Raw genomic sequence first — 20060 nt, 5'->3', positions numbered from 1 at the left:
TTGCCACAAACACCTCTCAACTTTTGAGATCTTGTCGCTTATCAAATCTTTTAAATGTTGATGTACTACACCAAATTACACAGACATTTTTCATGTATCATGACAAGCTATGTCACTTCCTCCATTAATTTCTTCAGTGGCTTTTGTGCTTTATGTCAGTGTAACAACAGTTCAAATCAGTAAGTTGAAATATTTTGCTTATTTTCGTTCATTAATGTTTCGAACCTTAATGACTTCAATACCTTCTAGCATCACATAATTTGGTAACAGAGTTTCCATTGTGGATTGCTACAATGTAAAAACTACATGCAGCGCTCAATTAAGTCTTGATAATCTTCTGGTCACGAAGTTATGAATTTGTATACTTTACAATACATATTTATCCTGTAGGATTTGTTGAAGACTATCAATTACAGTTCTAAATGAGTAATTAGCTCCACAAACAGATCATTAAATTTTCCTGTAGCTCAAAATCAAATGAATTTTATGAGTGAAAATATTGGACTACCTTCCTAATCACAATCATAAAATGATTTCTTTTAACGACTTATCACATTTAAGAAATGAATTCACGTTATAAACTTGTGCCATCCACGTTTCAAAAATAGGCATATAATTACAGATATTTTTATGCCAAGGTAATTTAGATTATTATACACATTCATGGGTAAATTAGCAGGATAAGTTTATGTATCAAAGTGGTTTCAGCAATCTGTAGATTTTTCTGTTCTATATCATTATTACCATTATATTGAAAGAATCAACACTGCACATCACTAGAAAATCGCTATTTGTAGGTTCACTGAGGAAGGATCACAACAAATTACAATTATCATTTTATACAAAAGACATTTATTACAAAAGTATAAAAATACATAACAAAAATACAGAAAATTAACAAAAAATACAAAGATGCAGACCGTTTAAGGCAGCCACATTTGTAAAAATTAATTTACATGTTTAGACTTCAGCTTTTTACATTAGCAAGCTACTGAAGTATTATTCAAAGAAGCATCCCACTTCTAGATCTATGTAACAGAAGCTTCTCAGTCTTCTAATTGGTGGAACACTGCTTTACATGGTGTAGATAACTTGGCACAGACTATACATACAAAAATCAGACAAACTTTCTTTTTTAAGCAAGTGTCTGCTTATGACTAAGTCAGAGATTCTGAATGAAGTGTGGTTGTCATGATTTTGGGAGATGTGGTGAACATATTGTTCCAGTACTGATTCCTCTATTGTAGAACAATTTAGATAGTTTGTTGACGAAAAATATTATATTTTTGGCCTCTTAAAACGTTCCTTCATTTCTTTCAAAATGTTTCCAGACATTAAAAGTTGCAGGAATTCTTTTCTGTGTCTAAATACTACATTTTGTGGAAACAAATACCAATATGTGATATGAATATCAGTGCATATGATTCATTGCTCAAAAGTTTTAAATCATCAAGATATGATATAAAATACAATAACAGAAATAAATGTTAGCAGAAAACCAATACTTATATGGACAGTGATTTTTATAGATTATATGAATCCACACTGATCCATCTGATTCTAAAGGAAACCAAGTACACTGCTTTTGCCTGCCATATTTATTTTTTCGTATCTTATGTAACGGATTGTTTAGCAGGATGAGATCATAAAGATAATGTGTTCTGGAGTTCTGTCAGTTGGTTGTTTCAGATATTATTTTCTTAGACTTGTGCTCACATTCAACAAAACTGTCTGAGATGAATGGGTAACCATCATAACTGAAATCTGATGATGTTGTTAGTATGGAGCTGAATGGCTGCAATATATTAATATATGACAGAACTCATGTCTCGCTGTTAGAGTCACGTGCGAAATGTTATTGCAGGCATCGATCAGCCTTAAGATGTAAGGCCAATATAGTATGACAATTTTATAAATAACATGTTGTTCGTGATATGCAAGGTAAAAGTCAAGTAAAGTGTCTTTCCAACAGTGGAATGTACAGAATCCTTTCTGTGGGAAAATAAGGACCCTTTTCAAGCAGACACAAATTTGTACTGGTGGGGATACTCGGACTCAGCAGTTTTGCGTCCCTTGGCTGCAGCAGCCTTCTTGGCGCTGTACACAGCTGATGCACCGCCATATTTGTCGTCTGTAGGCTGGCGAGTGTAGATACGGTACCTGTGAACATCACACAAACATGTGAAATTACTTGCTAGCAACTTATGAAATGAAGTCAAAACTTTTATTTAAAATGAATGTAAACTGTTGACTAATGTAACAAAAAGGTTGCAGAACTGATATTGAGTTTCAGACTTCCATGTAGAATGTACTGGTATTATTTTACCCAGGCTGACTTAGAAGATTGAAGTACTGAGAGAAAACTACCCATTCAGCAACACTTTCCTTGAAACAGTTATTACTTTTCTGCCCTACATCTGTCTTTAGACATCAGAATGCTTTTCTTACAGGCAACCTTCCTCTGCAGGTATTGACACTATAATATGTGCACGCAAACTAAAGAGAAAGAAAAGAGTTTGTGTAGCTAAGAGCCCTGAAAAGTGTACATATGAGTTTTTACAGCAGCAGAGTTCTACAAGGAAACTATTACTTATTTGTAAGATATCCATAATAGTTGTTCAGCCACTTGTCACACGAATAGAAAATCTGATCCATAACATTTTCACAGATAACTCATTCTTAAAAATTTAATACGCAGCCTATTATTAACGCACTGTTGCTCTAAGGTGAATAATTGCTGAAAATAAATAATGTTGAACCCTACTGTTACAAGACATTTCCATACAATCGTTAATGATACCAGAGCACAGTGTTTTATGCTGAACAAATATCAGGGAAGGATGTGATGTATAATAAGAGTTTTCTAATGTAAAAGTCAAAGTGCTTCATAATGAATTTGTAACATTATTTGAAAGTAGAGAACAGTCCAGAAAATCTAATAGAAAGACAGCTAAATGAATTAATTGTTAAGTGGAGTAGAATATGTTGTCGATGGAAAAGAGAAACGTATGTGATTACCAGAACTACTGCATTTTAGAACATATGCAACACTGTTTTAAGAATACTTTTGACGAGGTTCATAAATAAGCATCTCATGAAAAATTCATAATTCTGGTAGAAAAGCGAAATCTATAACAACAAAGAGACATTAAATGGCTAGTACCGATGAAAATATCACATTAAACTCTATAAATATACAGTGACTGATAAGTCACAAATTATATTCAAATTTCATAATTGGTTTGCCAGTGTAATAAGAAACAAGGGTCATAAAGGTTGTTTTAAGGAGAACTGAGATTATTGAGAATGTAGTTCTACAACAGTTTTTGCAACCAGAAGTAGCACTGAATTCTTAAACTACTGCAACTATAAAAAATCTCAAAAATATGCATTATCAAATAAAATTGTGCACTCTTATTCTGCAAAGTTTTTATAACACTTTAGTTATGTCTTTTGCATGATATTTGACACATCATAAATGTCACTCACATTAAAACATGCCAGCAGTAAACATCTTTCTAAAAATGTGGTGCGAAAGATGTATATAACTGTCATCTAGTTCCCTTGAAGACATTTTACATTTGGGATGCTAAATTTATGACTTGTGTTGTAATACATTAAGGCAGAAACAATTTACTTTATACTTCATGGTTTGGTATGTAGAACCACTCTTTGACTGAGAATACCATTTATACAGTTACCAAATGTAGCAGACATTAAAAACAAAAGATCACAAATTGGTATTCTTTACGAAGTTTTTATTTAATTTTTGATTGTTTGGATCATGAGATTCTCTTAGAAAAACCCATATTTGATGAGTTTAATGAGGTTATCACCAAATGATTTGGATAACATTTAACTGATTGAGCCAAAAAGCTGGTTCTTCGTTCAATTAAAACAAGGAAAGAATGTGTTGGTTCTGGAGAATGACGAATGTAGTACCACATGGTTAAATTTCTGGACAATGCAAATATGTTATACATATGAACGACCTTTTGATTAATAATATCTACGTACACTTATTACTTGTGCAAATGAGAAAGCTCTGTAACTGCTCTTTCTTGCAGACAGCAGTAGATAAAATTTCTAGGAATGGTATAGTAAGAATTAGGACGCAATTTCCATTAGATGTACCCTCCTTTGTTTTTGTAGGAATAAAAGCAGAATATGGCCTTCAATATGAAAATGGATTACTACCAACAAAAATGAAGTACATAAGTAAAAGTAAGTGAATTTACAAACTTTGGGTGTACAAGTTTATAAAAGCTTGAGCTACTCAAACAGTACAGTCCATTGTAAATAATTCAGGTGTAAATGGGAAAGGTAATTAATATCTGATATATATGTGATAAGTGTGATGTGTCACTGTGTAACAATCGAATGACCTATGACCACTGCATAGAAGCCAATGTAGCGCAACCATTTCTGCTCACTCAGACGTTCATTGACTGAGAATTGTACTAACACTTTCCCATTGACAATAATGATGGAATTTTATAAGACAGTCTGGCTCATAGTTGTAAGTTTTATAGAATCTGGTTACCCTGAAGTCCTGCTGTAAACTCACCTGTCAGCTAGCTGCTGCTGTTGCTGCTGCTGATGTTGTTGTTGCTGCTGCTGCTGTTGCTGCTGTGCCTGGTAGTAGACCGTCTGCTGCTGCTGCAGCTGCTGTTGTGGCTGGTACTTGTCAGATGTGATGGACTGCAGTTGCTGTGAGTATTTGTCAGCTGTGAGGCCTTGCAGCTGCTGCTGGTACTTGTCAGCTGTGAGGCCTTGCACCTGCTGCTGTGCCTGTTGCTGCTGCACGTGCAGCTGAGCCTGCGGCTGGATGTAGACAGTCTTCAGCTGTTGAGTTTGCAGCTGTGGCTGTGTCTGAGCCTGTGCATCAGTGTAGACTGGAGACGCAGGCGCCGAGACCAGGGGCTGCTGGAGGTATGACTGCTGCAAGAATGATAGAAGCCTTAGACAGTCTTTTCATTTGTCAGCTTACCTCTTTATTTACCTCAATCACATAGTCACAAATGTAAATATGTATTACTGATAGATATTGTAGCAACTGAAATCCGAGAACAAAACAAACCATGACTAATACTTTAGAAAAACGTGGAAGACGTAAGAAAACGTGATCATGACATTAGAAGAGATTTTTATGGAAGATTATAGTCATGTGCTGAGTGTATTTCAATTTTTTATCGAGTGTCAGGTGTCATCTATCAGGTGTTAGGATAAAGATGTATTTCTATAGTTTATTTGTTACTGTTTTTTTTCTGCAAGAATAACTGGGTGAGGTTTTTTTACCTTCGCTTTATGAAATATTTTACTGAAGGCAGCAAAGTGTATGGATAAATGTGCATCATTTATCTTAGGTGGTTTGAGTTTCAGAGTGGAGGCCAACTAAGTAAGTGATTTTAATAGAGAAGTGGTTACTTCATTCTCCATTTTATTTTGAGCTCATATGTATCTTACAGTCGTTGAAAGTTTCACAAATGATATTGCCTAAATTTCTTAATTATTTTTTATTTCTTATGTTATTCCATAACATGTTTTAGCTACATCCTCACATTGGCACAGATTTTACTGTACACTGGAACCTTATTTTCTTTCATGTTCGCTCTATAATGTTAAATGGGGACATCAGGTGTGATATATTTTCTTACAGAGAAGAAAGATTATTGTCAGACCATGTTTTCCCACTCATGTATTTATTGTTTTAATTTATTTGCATACATTTAGAAGTAAGTATGTCTTCATCTTACGGCTGTCTAGAATTGTTATCCGTTTGATGTACTACTGCCAAGTATGCACTGACTGCTAGCATCAACTAGTGTTTTAACAACTCTGGATGAACTGTGACACCACATAGTAACACTACTGTGTGTAGTAATCCTAGACCCACTGGCAGATGTGAATTACTACTTTAACTGTTGCCTGTACGTTTTTTATGCACCCAGTGAAGGCAACAATGAACATTTGTAAAAGGCAAATGAAAACATTGGTACTAAACCTAAGTCACAAAATTACTTCACAGTTGTGTGAGACCTATTGTATAGGGTACTTCTTTTGATAGCAATAGCTTTGCAGTTCTATGTGTGACTTTAAATTTGCCTCAAGTTTCTGTCCTTATTCATGTAGCAGATATAATTTTGTGAAATACCGTTTATCTTTTCGAAACACCCTGTATTTCTAATACCAAGTGAGATAACTTTAGAGTTACCATACTTTGTGGTGTGGTCAGTCGTGAGAGATTACTCCAGGTAACAGTCTCGGTCTTCCCATAAAGCAATGCGAACATTCCTCTCGCTTTCCTGCTTGGTGTGGAACCTTAGGTACTGCCAGAAGGTTCCACGCCAGTTTGATCGACACAATCGTCTCTAGGCCCCAGAGGCGTAAGTGACAACGTTCCAATTTATAATGAGTATGTGACAGTGTTCACATCCTGAGGTGCCAAATTTAACTTACTTTCTTGATTTATGTAGAAAATATACTGTCTTTATTTGAAAATTTCTTGACTTGGTCCTATATCGTCAATACTAATTGAGTCAAGCTGTTCACTTCTAAAAATAAAAGAGGCTTAAAAAAAAGAACAAAAATTTGACCCATGACCAACTCTATGCCTTATTCTTATTTTTAAGGAAAACTTCTCTAAATTTAGTCGGTGTGAAAAATTTCAGCAAGAAGACATTAGTTTAGGCATGTAAATTTAACTAGCAAGAAATGCAAGACCTTCGAATCGATTGCAGAATTATTAAAAACAAATTATTTCGGTAATATGTGAGTTAATCTCCTTTGAAAGTAATGAAAAAATAAGGGATTGTCTTATCACCATAATATTGTCAGAGGTACAGCCATAACAAAGAGGAGTAAATCGTAAGATAGCATCACTAATGAAATAGTACTGATAGATTTCGGCCACTGTCGGGAGCCCTGTAATATCTCATACTACTCCTACCTCAGTGGCAGGAATAGATCCAATATTATTTTTAATATCATTTGCACGTTAGTGGAATTTATTTAGGTATCATTATAAGCTACATTCAATTAGTTAGTCAACTGCATAATTTTTATCATGAGAAATTGTTGTCGCTGGTTTTCATTGGCAAAACAAACGATTAAAGACCTGAATGCATGACGTCTTTCTCTGACGTTGAGTAAAGCAGACATATCCATAGTAGTTAAAAATATTTTTCATTGATGTTGGTGAAACTAATAAAAACTGGTAGCCTGCTCAGTGCTTATGTAGCAGGTGTGCTAAACACAGATTTTTTTTGTGTGTGTGGCTCAGTTAACAAAACAAACACGCTCTACCTGGTTGTAGTATATACTTTACACCTTGTGATTTGTTTTTGTTTCTGCATATTCGCAGTAGGTGGCAGCATCTGCTTTAAGAAAATTGTTTATCACAGTGTCAGCACATCTTCAAGATATAAAAGTAAATTCTGTTTGGTTTTAGTAATTTTGGACAACAGTGCATTTAGAATATACTGTAACGGCCTAATAGACCCTGCACTATACAATAGGCGAGTATTTATTTCATCAGAGCACTACAGTGATACATCTTTTTCGATTTAGCACTTGGTCTAAATTCTGCAAAAGTCTGGACTTTGATATTCCAATGGCACTGTTTTCATAATTTTTAGGTGCTTAGTATCGAGTTCTCTGAGTATTGCACAAGTTCCAGTTATTTTCTAATATAAATAATTTTCGGTTTCAACATGACCAAAATTTTGGTGAATCTCACCAATTTTTCGAATTTAGTATTTAAGTCTTATTTTGCTCAAGAACAAAGCATTGAGCGCCAATATAAACTATTCATACATGAAACGTAAGGTCAGGATTTTCTCATCTTTATAAGTGAATGGCTGGACTCCACTAGTACCAACGACATTATATATTTAGATGGTATCAATTAGTCTTGAAATAAAATTGTGTAATTTTATGAAATGGACTAAATCTCTTCAAAACACACATTTTTATTCCATATGACAGCACAGGATGGAAGTATGTTACGAAAACATGTTCTATTGTATGACTGTTCACTTAACAGCTGTAAGTCATGTTTTGATTTTACAGGCAGTCACGCTCAGCCAATGCACACAGTGCTGTGGCACAGTTACTCTATTTAGAGCTGCCAGTTGCTGCTGCATATACTGGTCGCAACTTACAGCTGCCAGCTGCTGCTGCATTTTTGCAACTCTACTTACAGCAGCCAGCTGCTTGGGCATGTGCTGGTAACTACTTACTATGGCCAGCTACTGCTATATGTACTGGCACATTCTTACAGCAGCTAGCTGCTGTTGTTTTACAGGTATATACTTACAGCAGCTAGTTGCTGCTGCATATACTAGTAGCAATTTATAGCTGCCAACTGCTGCAACTGCATGTACTAGCAGCTGCTTAAAGCTTCCAGATGCTGCTGCATATAGTGGTATCTGCTTACAGCAGCTAGCTGCTTATGCATATGCCTATAGCTACTTACAGCTGGCAGCTGCTGCTGCATCTTCAAATATCTACTTACAGCAGTGAGCTGCTTTTTCATGTGCTGGTAGATACGTACAGCTGCCAGCTGCTATTTCGTCTGTCACTATCTACTTACAGCTGACACATGTACTACTATGTACTTAGAGCTGTCAGCTGCTTGGGCTTGTACTGGTAGCTACTTACAGTGGCCAGCTGCTGCTGCATGTACTGGTAGAGCAGCGCCTGCAGGGGGTCAGCAGTGCCAGCACCTCCCAGCAGAGTGGCTGTGGCTGGGCTGTGTCCAGCTGAGGGGACCCTCAGGATGATCACGGGCAGGTTGAGTCCAAGTCCCAGACCCTGGGGCTGCAGCAGCGCCGATAGTGGGTTCACACCTGCTGATACTCCTCCCTGTAAGACAGCAATTGTTACCAGTGAGACAGTCTGACTGCAGCCACAATGAACACAGCACATAAAAGTTGACAAAATCTGCAAACACAGTAAACATTACTGAGATCAAAATGAAATTTACATCCATTAGACATGTATTGTTCTCTGAATAGTTGTTGATATTTAACATCAAGACAAGAAACATCATATGAATTTCCAACCATATGTTTGCTTATACATGGGTAATCACATATATTTTGTAATCACCTGAAAAGAATAAATTTGTGACCGTCAAAGTTGTTGTTTGTCTTTCTTTATATTGTCACCTTTCTTGCGGCACGTTTTTCAGAACGGTGGATGACTTGGCAGAGCCTTGGTTGCAGACCTCCGCGTTTTCGCGGTTCAGGGAAGTTTGACCCCGAAAATCACCTCTTCTCTTTCTGGATATGCCTACGACTCAATGGTTTCTTCATGCAAGACAAGAGGAAATAATCATCGGGTGCAAGGTCAGGAGAAAATGGGGACTGATGCAAAATTATGTAGTCCAAAAAAGCAGCATATTTGAGTGCATCCTGTGCGCCATGGAGCAAAAACCCTCCCTTACAATTTTCATCGGGGCGGTTCGTCCGACAGCTTCCCTTAAACTCGTCACCCAAAATGGAGTATAACCTGTTACCATCACGCCATGACCGTTCCAAAAAACACCTTGCCTAAATTCACCTTTTTCCACCACTTCTTCGCTTCTTCATTTCAGGGTCACAGCCAACACTCGTCCATTGTGATTAGGTGGCAAAGGAAGTTGTCTGTATTGGCCTGACACGGCTGCAATATTTCCGCTGCAGCCTCGGTTCGGCAGGCTGTTTGAGTGCTTGTGGGCAGTCACGAAAACCAGCGTGCAGTTAACGTTCTCGTGTTCATGATGTCGTGAAACACCTTGAAAACTGGTTGATAACTCATTCTCACTTTTCCATGACCGCCTTGATTGATACGCCAGTCTGCATCCTGTGGCCATACAGGTATGAGTAGCCCATAGTGGCTCGCCTTCACTTAATCCATCTCAAATATTTTGTGACTAAAGCCCTTTTGGCGTGTTAATTATTTTTATATGACATGTAAGTACTGCCTCTGTCTTTTACTGTTATTCAGTACTTACACTCTTTATATAAAAATGTCTTACCCTATAACTATGTGACTATGTTATAGGCCACTTTGAACGTTTTCAATTCTGATGAAGATACTCCTAGTAGTGTCGAAACCAGGTTAATTAAGTCTAAAAATAGTGACCAAGGGCTCATTTCTTGCAAATGTAACCTAGAAACGGTCTCTGAAAGTGCAGCCATGTTTAAAACTTTGATATTCACTTATCTGATAAAGACATCGCATAATTTGGCAATTACATAGCATAACAAAATAGTGAAGCAACCAGAAAACATGATCAGATGTCAATGTAACTTCATACGCGTCCACACCTTTGATGTAGATGCAATTCCCTGACAGGTGGAACGGCCAGAAGCATTAGAGATGTTCGTGTTTAGTTCTGTTGCCAGGAGTGCTAGTGTGTATAAGGGCGTGAACACCATCAGCTCATCAGTGATCAGTGTTAAGTACACGGAGATTCCACATACTTGTGTGAGATAGCGTTCTCAGCACATGGCAGAGTTAGATAGGGGTCTCAGTGCGTACCTGTGTTAGTCTAAGTGGTCGAGGCGTGCTTTATCCAGATTTCTGGAGCTTTCAGATATTATAGTGGCCCGATTTTGGAGTGCAAGGAAATGTGAGAGCAGGTAAACGAGTCGTCAAGGTCCCGGTGACCATTTCTGACCTCCACAAGGGAGTATTTCCGTGTTACGCAGAAGCATATCATAATGCATTTGCATCTGCATCTGCCATCTAGAACAAGTAATTGATTCCCTGCACCATTCTCTGTATTATCTCATAAAACTGGCTGGAGACTACCCACAGCCAGAGTAAGGCGTTACCATCAAATGCACAAGGCATCACCAACATAGTAACAGAAACGGCTGCGTTTCGCGTGTTCCCATGTCTGCGATGTGATGATGATGATGTTTGGTTTGTGGGGTGCTCAACTGCACGGTCATCGGCGCCCGTACAAAGTCCCAGTCTTAATACAGTGCAATCTAGCCACTTTTACGAATGGTGGCGATGAAATGATGAGGACAACACAAACACCTAGTCCCTGGGCACAGAAAACCCCAACCCAGCTGAAAATCGAACCCGAGACTCTGTAATCCAGAGCTAGCAAAGATAGCCACTAGACCATAAGCTGCAGATACATGTCTGGGAAGCTTGCACTGCTGATGCATGGTGTGTTATTTTGTCAACAATGAATAGCAATGCAGGTCTGCACTACCACTCATGACCATTATCGGCAAGTACGAAGGTAACCTGAAGAAAAGTCCCATTCTTCCGGCGTTTCGCAGAGGTTTGATGTTATTTTTGGAGTCACAGTGTGGGAAGACATAGGCTGTGACGTCAGATCTGACTTTTATTGACCGAGGGAACTCTGGCGGTACAACGATACGTCAAGGACTTCGTGTGTGCCCATGTTTTACCTTGGATGCGACAGTTTCAGGGCGCTATTTTTTAACAGATCAATGCTCGTGTTACACGGCACATGTCTATGAGTGGCCTACATGGTGCTGACTTACTTCTGTGGCCAGCAAGGTCTGCAGTTTGTTCTCATTAGAACACATGTGGGATGAGTTCGGACATTAATTCTGTCCTATCGCCAGTATCCAGGATATCGTGGACTAGTTGCAACAGTTGTAGGGCACTTTGCCTGAGGAGAGGAAACAATAGCTTTAGCTTTATAACACCATTTTGTACTGAATCAGTGTATGCATTGAGGCCAGATAGAGTTCATACTGCCATGTTCTTCATAAATTTAAATCGATTTTGTAATCACTAAAGTAACATCATAAACGCCTTCCAGCTGTGGAGTTACTTTTGGTTCCCTCCTCCCGTTCTGGGTGCTTTACGTTTCTGTCAGATACTGTAATGAAAGCACTACAGACAGTTATCTTAGTAACATTACGAGAATCCTGATGGGAAATGTCACCACTTTGTTGAACCTTGAAGCAGCATAGATGTGACTAGTTTGCAGTGACGGCTCTTTTGAGCTGAGACTGTATACCTGATAGAACAGCGGTGCTGCAGCACTAACAGCTGGTGTGGCAGCAGCAGCGAGGTACGGCGATGCGACAGCTGCCGTGGGCTGGTGGTACAGCTGCTGGGCTGCTGCCAGGTAGGGGGAGCTGGCCGACAGCGTGGTGGTGGCGGTGGCAGGCTGACTGTAGGTGGCGTGGGTGGTGGGGGCGGCGGCCTGGGAGCGGCTGTAGTACACCTGCTGCGCTGGGCTGTCCCCAACTGCCTGCTGACTGCTGCTGTACTGCTGCGCCGCCGCAGCTGTTTGCAACCACACAGCTGGCTTCAGCACAGACTCAGACATACAGGAATATAAGTGAAGGGTAGTGACACTGCACAGGCATATCCAGTATCGTGATGGAAGTAGAAGCTTAAAATTCCTTAACCATTTACCCACTATTTGCATTCCTTCTATATTGTGTGATGTGGCAGTATCCTGTTTTCCCCTACTCAGCCATAAGTTTACGTAATTATCAAGCATCTCGTCAGAACTCTTTTTATGGTGTCCTTAAGTTTCCTAAGCTCGAAATTATTGTTAAGAAACACATCCTTAAATATTTCCTCCATTCTTTTGTACATTATTCTGGTACATGACATGGATGCCTGATGTCTAGATCTATAAATTTTCTGCACATGACACCTTCACCCTTGTGAGGTTGACATTCATATGAAAGTCCAAAGGTATGTCAACTCTCTCACACATCCTACTTATTAATAGTTTGTCACTTCTTATAATGATTTTAGATATTCGGTCGGAATTTTATCACTAGCTGTACCTGGCCATGCTTTGTTGTGGCTCAGTCTGTTTAAGTGTAAATGGAAGAAAAGAGAAAGCGCACGTTTATAATATGTATGAAAATTTGATATACATCCTAATCTTGTTCTCTCCATTGTCTCTGTCCTTCTTCTTCTGTCCCCTTTCTTTTTCCATCTCCACCTACTTCCCCTCTCTCTCTCCACCACCTCCTCGCCCTCTCTCTGTCCATCTTCTCCACTCCACTCTCTTCTGCTGCCCCTCTCTTTCCCTCTCTCAGCCCATCAAATCCTCCGCTCTCATCTCCTCCTGCCCACTCTCTCTGGGTAACTACTCCTCCCCCCTTTCTACATCTATTTCCTGCCATCCCTCGCTCATCTCCTCGTCCCCCCCCCCCTCTGACCGATCTTGAGCCTTGTTTATTGTTATTGCACATTTAGATTGTGTAGTAGTATTCTAACCACAAAGCAATAATCCAAAAATATAACTTGCTATCAGGAAGAGATTTTTGGTAACAATGTCTGCCCTATTTATATATTGCATATATAATAGGTATTAAAAATTTGCATATATTAAAATTTAGGCAGCAAAAACCACGCCAGGATTTGAATTTAACGTTGTTTCAAAGCAATCGTCAAGAACATTCAGATATACATTATTTTGAACAAACCAACATTTACGTTTTTGTTAATGTATTTTATGTTGATTACAAGCCATCTAAATCTCTGTCACACTCTGACTTTAATGCTGGATCCCCGTGGTATGCAAATAGATGTACTTCTAATTTCTATCATACCTGTCTCACAAGATGCTCAACGTAGAGTTTCTACCTATACCTTCTGTCCATAGTATTTGATGTTTTGAATTTCGTTGTGTCTAATGTTTGCTGTTGCCCGTTTTAGACATGGTCATTCCACTACTGCGGTACTTATTATCACAGGATGTACAGCATCAGAGAACTTTGAATGTACGTCATCATTAATCAAAACCTCAGTTACACACTTGTATTTACATTGGCCTTCCCTGAAGATACGTTTACACTTGCAATGAATCAGCCAGACGACGTGCTCAGCCGGACCCAGACAATGTGTGGGATAGAGAGAACACCTGCCACCCAGAGACACTCGCAAGAGCCAGGGGAACAGCCGCATTGCGCCCCAACCACCTAGAGACCTGTCTGGAGGCTTGTCCAACACACACAATGCTCGCCCCCCCCCCCCCAACCCTCTCCTCCCTCACGGAATGGATCAAAACTGGGCATTGAGATTGGCGACCACACATCTGGGCTACAGTACGGACAAATGTGGATATAAGCGAAGGACATTAAAAGTGAAGACCTGCATATACATCTCTGTAGGCATGGCTATGTGGGAAATGTGGATTAAAATTCTTGCTTTTCTAGTTACTTTCACGGCGTTTACAATCCACTGTGTCTGGATTTGGCTGGCTGTAGGCACGCTTGCTAGTATTTGGCCTTTGGTACAGAAAATTTAATGTGGTACGAAAACAAACATTAAAATGGTAAACCAGCAATTACTTAATGGTAGAAGGACGGCGATGTACATTTATCTGCCGAATGACATAATGGGAACGTTTCTGATAAGCGTCTCTTAACAGCTGTGATACAGTTCGAGAATGACACTGCGACCCACACCTTCAGCTGCTGATTAAAGCCACTTCATTCACCGCGAGTTTCATTCTGTATGAACCCATCAGGTACGATAGACGAAGTTCATATCTCTGGTCCGTAGTGCATCACTTCCAGACGCTGGTTACAGTCCATGAGTAACTTTATGTATACTCAACACTAATACGCTTACAGTACTACACACATTCACATACTATTGCAACAACTGCCACGCGCCTACACTGTTCTCATAATCAACATATGTTCGGCAGTACAGGTAGATGACGGCTGGAGTAATACTGTGTGGATGTGTACTCTACGAGTAAGTTAGTGTTAAGTATATCGAAGCTTATTGCTGAACTGTAGCCGGCCTTTAGAGACACGCAGACATCAATTTCAGTTGCGTACAGGCTGAAGTTGAATCGTTCAGGAGAATCAACGTGGAAAGGCGTGCTGCAGTACTGAGTAACGATGAAAGGCATTTGAAATTCTGAAAGGCCTTAGAGACTGTGCAGTAATGAATGTCACAATGATCTGTCAACAGTAGAAGAATGGACATCTCTAAAATAGGCGATCACACATGTTGAACATAGGTACAAGGAAGATATCTGAGAAGGCACCATGGGTAACAGACAAAATACTTCAACAAATCGACGAGAGAAGGAAGTAAAAAAGTTTAGGGGAAGACAGGATGTCGGCCGGAGTGGCCGTGCGGTTCTAGTCGCTGCAGTCTGGAACCGAGCGACCGCTACGGTCGCAGATTCGAATCCTGCCTCGGGCATGGATGTGTGTGATGTCCTTAGGTTAGTTAGGTTTAAGTAGTTCTAAGTTCTAGGGGACTGATGACCTCAGAAGTTAAGTCGCATAGTGCTCAGAGCCATTTGAACCATTTTGAAGACAGGAATACGGGAGTATAGGTCTCTTACGTATATCAAACAAATAATTGAAAACTTAGGGGTTGGCACAAGGTAAGTGACTGTTCAAAACAGATGAATATGATAATGTTGATTGGAACCGGTAGTGAATAAAGTAATTAAATGCAACACTCGAAATCTCCGACCAGGAAGGCTGTGGGAACATCCGGATACTGCAGATATATAATTCAGATGGTGTATAAAAATGATGTGTTTCAAGGTATTGAACTGGTAGTTGGGTTATACGATTTGGTGCTTGAATACGATATGTTATACACAGATTGTCTTGGAGCTTCCATTTGGAATGAGGCAGGTAGGGTAGGCCGTAGTTAATGGGATCAGTACGTTTCAAGAATTTTCTCACAGCCTCGAAGATGGAAGTTGTTAAAAGATTCCTAGAGAATTAAATGGCTGTATGAAGGTAAAAGAAAGATTTGATGTGCTGCGACAGGTGCGACGGCAGCTGTAGATTGTAAATAATGGAGGATATGGGGAATGTGGCATAGGTGACATTGATCTAGGTGTTTTGATTTGATGCGAAAAACATTTGAGCCGATGCAGGATACTGGTGGGAGAAGGTGGAAAGAAAGGCTAAGTCAGTGACGAAAAATGGTTCAAATGGCTCTGAGCACTATGGGACTCAACTGCTGTGGTCATAAGTCCCCTAGAACTTAGAACTACTTAAACCTAACTAACCTAAGGACAGCACACAACACCCAGCCATCACGAGGTAGAGAAAATCCCTGACCCCGCCGGGAATCGAACCCGGGAACCCGGGCGTGGGAAGCGAGAACGCTACCGCACGACCACGAGACGCGGGCTAAGTCAGTGACGTATAAGGAACTGGAGAGAAGATGAGATCCTTGCTATATTTGCATAAGTGAGTGTGGGGTGGATGAATGATAATGATCGTTCGTTAGTCCCAAACCGAGCGAGGTGGCGCAGTGGTAGCACACTGGACTCGCATTCGGGAGGACGACGGTTCAATCCCGCGTCCGGCCATCCTGATTTAGGTTTTCCGTGATTTCCCTAAATCGCTCCAGGCAAATGGTTCCTTTAAAAGGGGACGGCCGACTTCCTTCCCTATTCCGATGAGACCGATGACCTCGCTGTTTGGTCTCTTGCCCCAAACAACCCCAACAACAAGTTCGTTAATCCCAAGGCTTGTGTTCACCAAACTTTGTATCAATGTCCCAGACATCGTTTCATTGGGTAATGACAGGTGACGCCACACGATTTGACCCCCATTGTATGGAGACATTAAGCTGCAAGGCTCCTTTAATGTTGTTTAAGAGAAATATTTAAGAGGAAGGGTACACTTATTGTCTTTGGGCATCACTGTCTTCCTTCATAAACACCACATTATACGCTACATGCATTTGTCAAGCCACCAGCACAGTACAGTTGTGTACCTGACATAAATGTTCTCCAGCATATCTTGGGAAGCCGAACGTAGTGGCCGAGCGGTTCTAGGCGCTTCAGTCCGGATCCGCGCTGCTGCTACGGTCGCAGGATCGAATCCTGCCTTGGGCATGGATGTGTGTGCTGTCCTTAGGTTAGTTAGGTTTAAGTATTTCTAAGTCTAAGGGACTGATGACCTCATGTTAAGTCCCATAGTGCTCAGAGCCATTTGAACCATTTTATGTTGGGAAGACTTAATTCTCGGGCCCCATCGGTGGAAAGATCAACATGGTGATGACTCCTGGTCCTCACCCCGAATGCCCGTGCCGCTTTGACTTATTAAGCGGGAGACGTGTCGACGTATTGTTCTTAATGAGTGCCTCACCTGCCGTGGACGTAGACGATCCCTTGGCGGTGCCTTGCGCCTGCAGCTGTTGGTAGTACTGCCTCAGCAACTGCTCCTGGTCGGGTTGGCTGCTCTCTCCTGCAAAAGAAGGACAAATCTGGTACCAGGTCTCTGGAACGTCGCTAATATTGGATAATTAGTTACATAACAAGAACGTAAGACCACGAACGACGAGCTCAGATAAAAATGGTATAGGGAAGGGATGTAATATTTCTTAAACCGTATACTACTTGCACATTGGAGAAGTAAGGACGGAAATAACAGAAAGTTCAGAAGTGGGATTAAAATTCAGAGTCGAAGCATACCAGTGATAAGATTCGCTGATGACATTGCTATTCACATTGAAATCGAGGAAGAATTACAGCACCTGTTAAAAGGAGAACCGAAAACTTGACACATGACAAGGAAAGCGTGTAATCAGAATAATTGCTGGAGCTCATCCAAGATCATCCTGCAGACACTTATTTAAAGAGCTAGAGATCTACACTGTAGCCTTACAATATATACACACTCCTGGAAATTGAAATAAGAACACCGTGAATTCATTGTCCCAGGAAGGGGAAACTTTATTGACACATTCCTGGGGTCAGATACATCACATGATCACACTGACAGAACCACAGGCACATAGACACAGGCAACAGAGCGTGCACAATGTCGGCACTAGTACAGTGTATATCCACCTTTCGCAGCAATGCAGGCTGCTATTCTCCCATGGAGACGATCGTAGAGATGCTGGATGTAGTTCTGTGGAACGGCTTGCCATGCCATTTCCACCTGGCGCCTCAGTTGGACCAGCGTTCGTGCTGGACGTGCAGACCGCGTGAGACGACGCTTCATCCAGTCCCAAACATGCTCAATGGGGGACAGATCCGGAGATCTTGCTGGCCAGGGTAGTTGACTTACACCTTCTAGAGGACGTTGGGTGGCACGGGATACATGCGGACGTGCATTGTCCTGTTGGAACAGCAAGTTCCCTTGCCGGTCTAGGAATGGTAGAACGATGGGTTCGATGACGGTTTGGATGTACCGTGCACTATTCAGTGTCCCCTCGACGATCACCAGTGGTGTACGGCCAGTGTAGGAGATCGCTCCCCACACCATGATGCCGGGTGTTGGCCCTGTGTGCCTCGGTCGTATGCAGTCCTGATTGTGGCGCTCACCTGCACGGCGCCAGACACGCATACGACCATCATTGGCACCAAGGCAGAAGCGACTCTCATCGCTGAAGACGACACGTCTCCATTCGTCCCTCCATTCACGCCTGTCGCGACACCACTGGAGGCGGGCTGCACGATGTTGGGGCGTGAGCGGAAGACGGCCTAACGGTGTGCGGGACCGTAGCCCAGCTTCATGGAGACGGTTGCGAATGGTCCTCGCCGATACCCCAGGAGCAACAGTGTCCCTAATTTGCTGGGAAGTGGCGGTGCGGTCCCCTACGGCACTGCGTAGGATCCTACGGTCTTGGCGTGCATCCGTGCGTCGCTGCGACCCGGTCCCAGGTCGACGGGCACGTGCATCTTCCGCCGACCACTGGCGACAACATCGATGTACTGTGGAGACCTCACGCCCCACGTGTTGAGCAATTCGGCGGTACGTCCACCCGGCCTCCCGCATGCCCACTATACGCCCTCGCTCAAAGTCCGTCAACTGCACATACGGCTCACGTCCACGCTGTCGCGGCATGCTACCAGTGTTAAAGACTGCGATGGAGCTCCGTATGCCACGGCAAACTGGCTGACACTGACGGCGGCGGTGCACAAATGCTGCGCAGCTAGCGCCATTCGACGGCCAACACCGCGGTTCCTGGTGTGTCCGCTGTGCCGTGGGTGTGATCATTGCTTGTACAGCCCTCTCGCAGTGTCCGGAGCAAGTATGGTGGGTCTGACACACCGGTGTCAATGTGTTCTTTTTTCCATTTCCAGGAGTATATATATATATATATATATATTCACTTATGAAATTTGTTATTAACAACCTGAACGAATTCAAAAGTAATCTGTGTACATGGCTACAACATTAGGACAAAGGATGATCTTCACTACTCAAGCTTAAATCTAACTTTGGCTCAGAAGGGGGTAAGTCATGCTGCCACAAAAGTCTTTGGTCACTTACCTAATAGCATCAAAAGTCTGACAGCTAGCCGTATAGCATTTAAAAGGAAATTAAAAGAATTTCTTAATGGCAACTCCTTCTACTCATTAAATGAATTTTTGGATATAGTAAGTGGGCGATTTCCCCAACCCACACAAAAAAAAAAACAAAAAAAAAAATAAATAAAAATCTTAAGTATCATGTAATATTTGTGTAATGTAATATCTTATATAGACACCTTTTATTAACCTGACACGTTCCACATCATTACGAAGTATCGTATTCATGATCTATGGAACAAACACTAATCTAATCTAATCTAATGGAAAATAGAGATGGAGGCAGAGCGAGGAAATGTACCTCTTGATGCAACAACCAACGATACTACAGGAGCTGAAGAGCAAAAGACTCCAGTAAAAAGTCAGGTGAAGAAGGCACGAGGGGAATCCAAACATGATATGACCCACAGGACGCTGGATGGGCGACCTGGCAGCCCTGGAGATTGAAGACACGTGGAGGAACCGAGCACAAAACAGACCGGGATGGAGGCAATCTGTGTAAGAAGCTCATGGTCGGCAGAGCCTGTGACCGCTGGATATGTACGTATGTATTTAAGTATTATACGTTTGTATGTATTGCTGAATGAAAATAAAAAAGTAAAAACTTTGCTGATTTATGTTTCTCCAAGTTTTAAAATAACATGCAATGAATAACAGTTGTATCAAAAACTCTGACATGTATTTACTTCGTATTTGAGTTTCATCGTTATGTACAACCAAAAGTTCTGAAAATATAATTCCTTCTCATGTAGTAAATTTGTCACTGCTATTCTTGTACCTTTTTAAGAGAATAATA

The 20060-nt window shown here is 41.1% G+C and overlaps 1 protein-coding gene across 2 annotated transcripts in view; it reads right to left on the bottom strand.

Moving 5' to 3' along the window:
• Nucleotides 1–894: 894 nt before the first annotated feature.
• Nucleotides 895–20060, bottom strand: part of LOC124551066 (ras-interacting protein RIP3-like) — a 69688-nt gene continuing 50522 nt past the window's right edge. Inside the window, exons 4-8 of one of the 2 annotated variants that reach the window (XM_047125951.1) lie at nucleotides 17091–17189; nucleotides 11999–12270; nucleotides 8662–8865; nucleotides 4568–4941; nucleotides 895–2160 (exon numbers count right to left, since the gene is read on the bottom strand). In XM_047125951.1, the coding sequence (XP_046981907.1) occupies nucleotides 2016–2160; nucleotides 4568–4941; nucleotides 8662–8865; nucleotides 11999–12270; nucleotides 17091–17189 (1094 nt within the window). In that variant the 3' untranslated portion in view covers nucleotides 895–2015. The remainder of the gene's footprint in view (nucleotides 2161–4567; nucleotides 4942–8661; nucleotides 8866–11998; nucleotides 12271–17090; nucleotides 17190–20060) is intronic. The other variant, XM_047125952.1, reaches the window with a different exon arrangement.

Source organism: Schistocerca americana, chromosome 9 (assembly GCF_021461395.2).
Source record: "Schistocerca americana isolate TAMUIC-IGC-003095 chromosome 9, iqSchAmer2.1, whole genome shotgun sequence".
In the NCBI taxonomy this organism is placed as follows: domain Eukaryota; kingdom Metazoa; phylum Arthropoda; class Insecta; order Orthoptera; family Acrididae; genus Schistocerca; species Schistocerca americana.
Note: the sequence above shows the minus strand (reverse complement) of the source record. Positions and strands in the feature narration are given on the sequence as shown.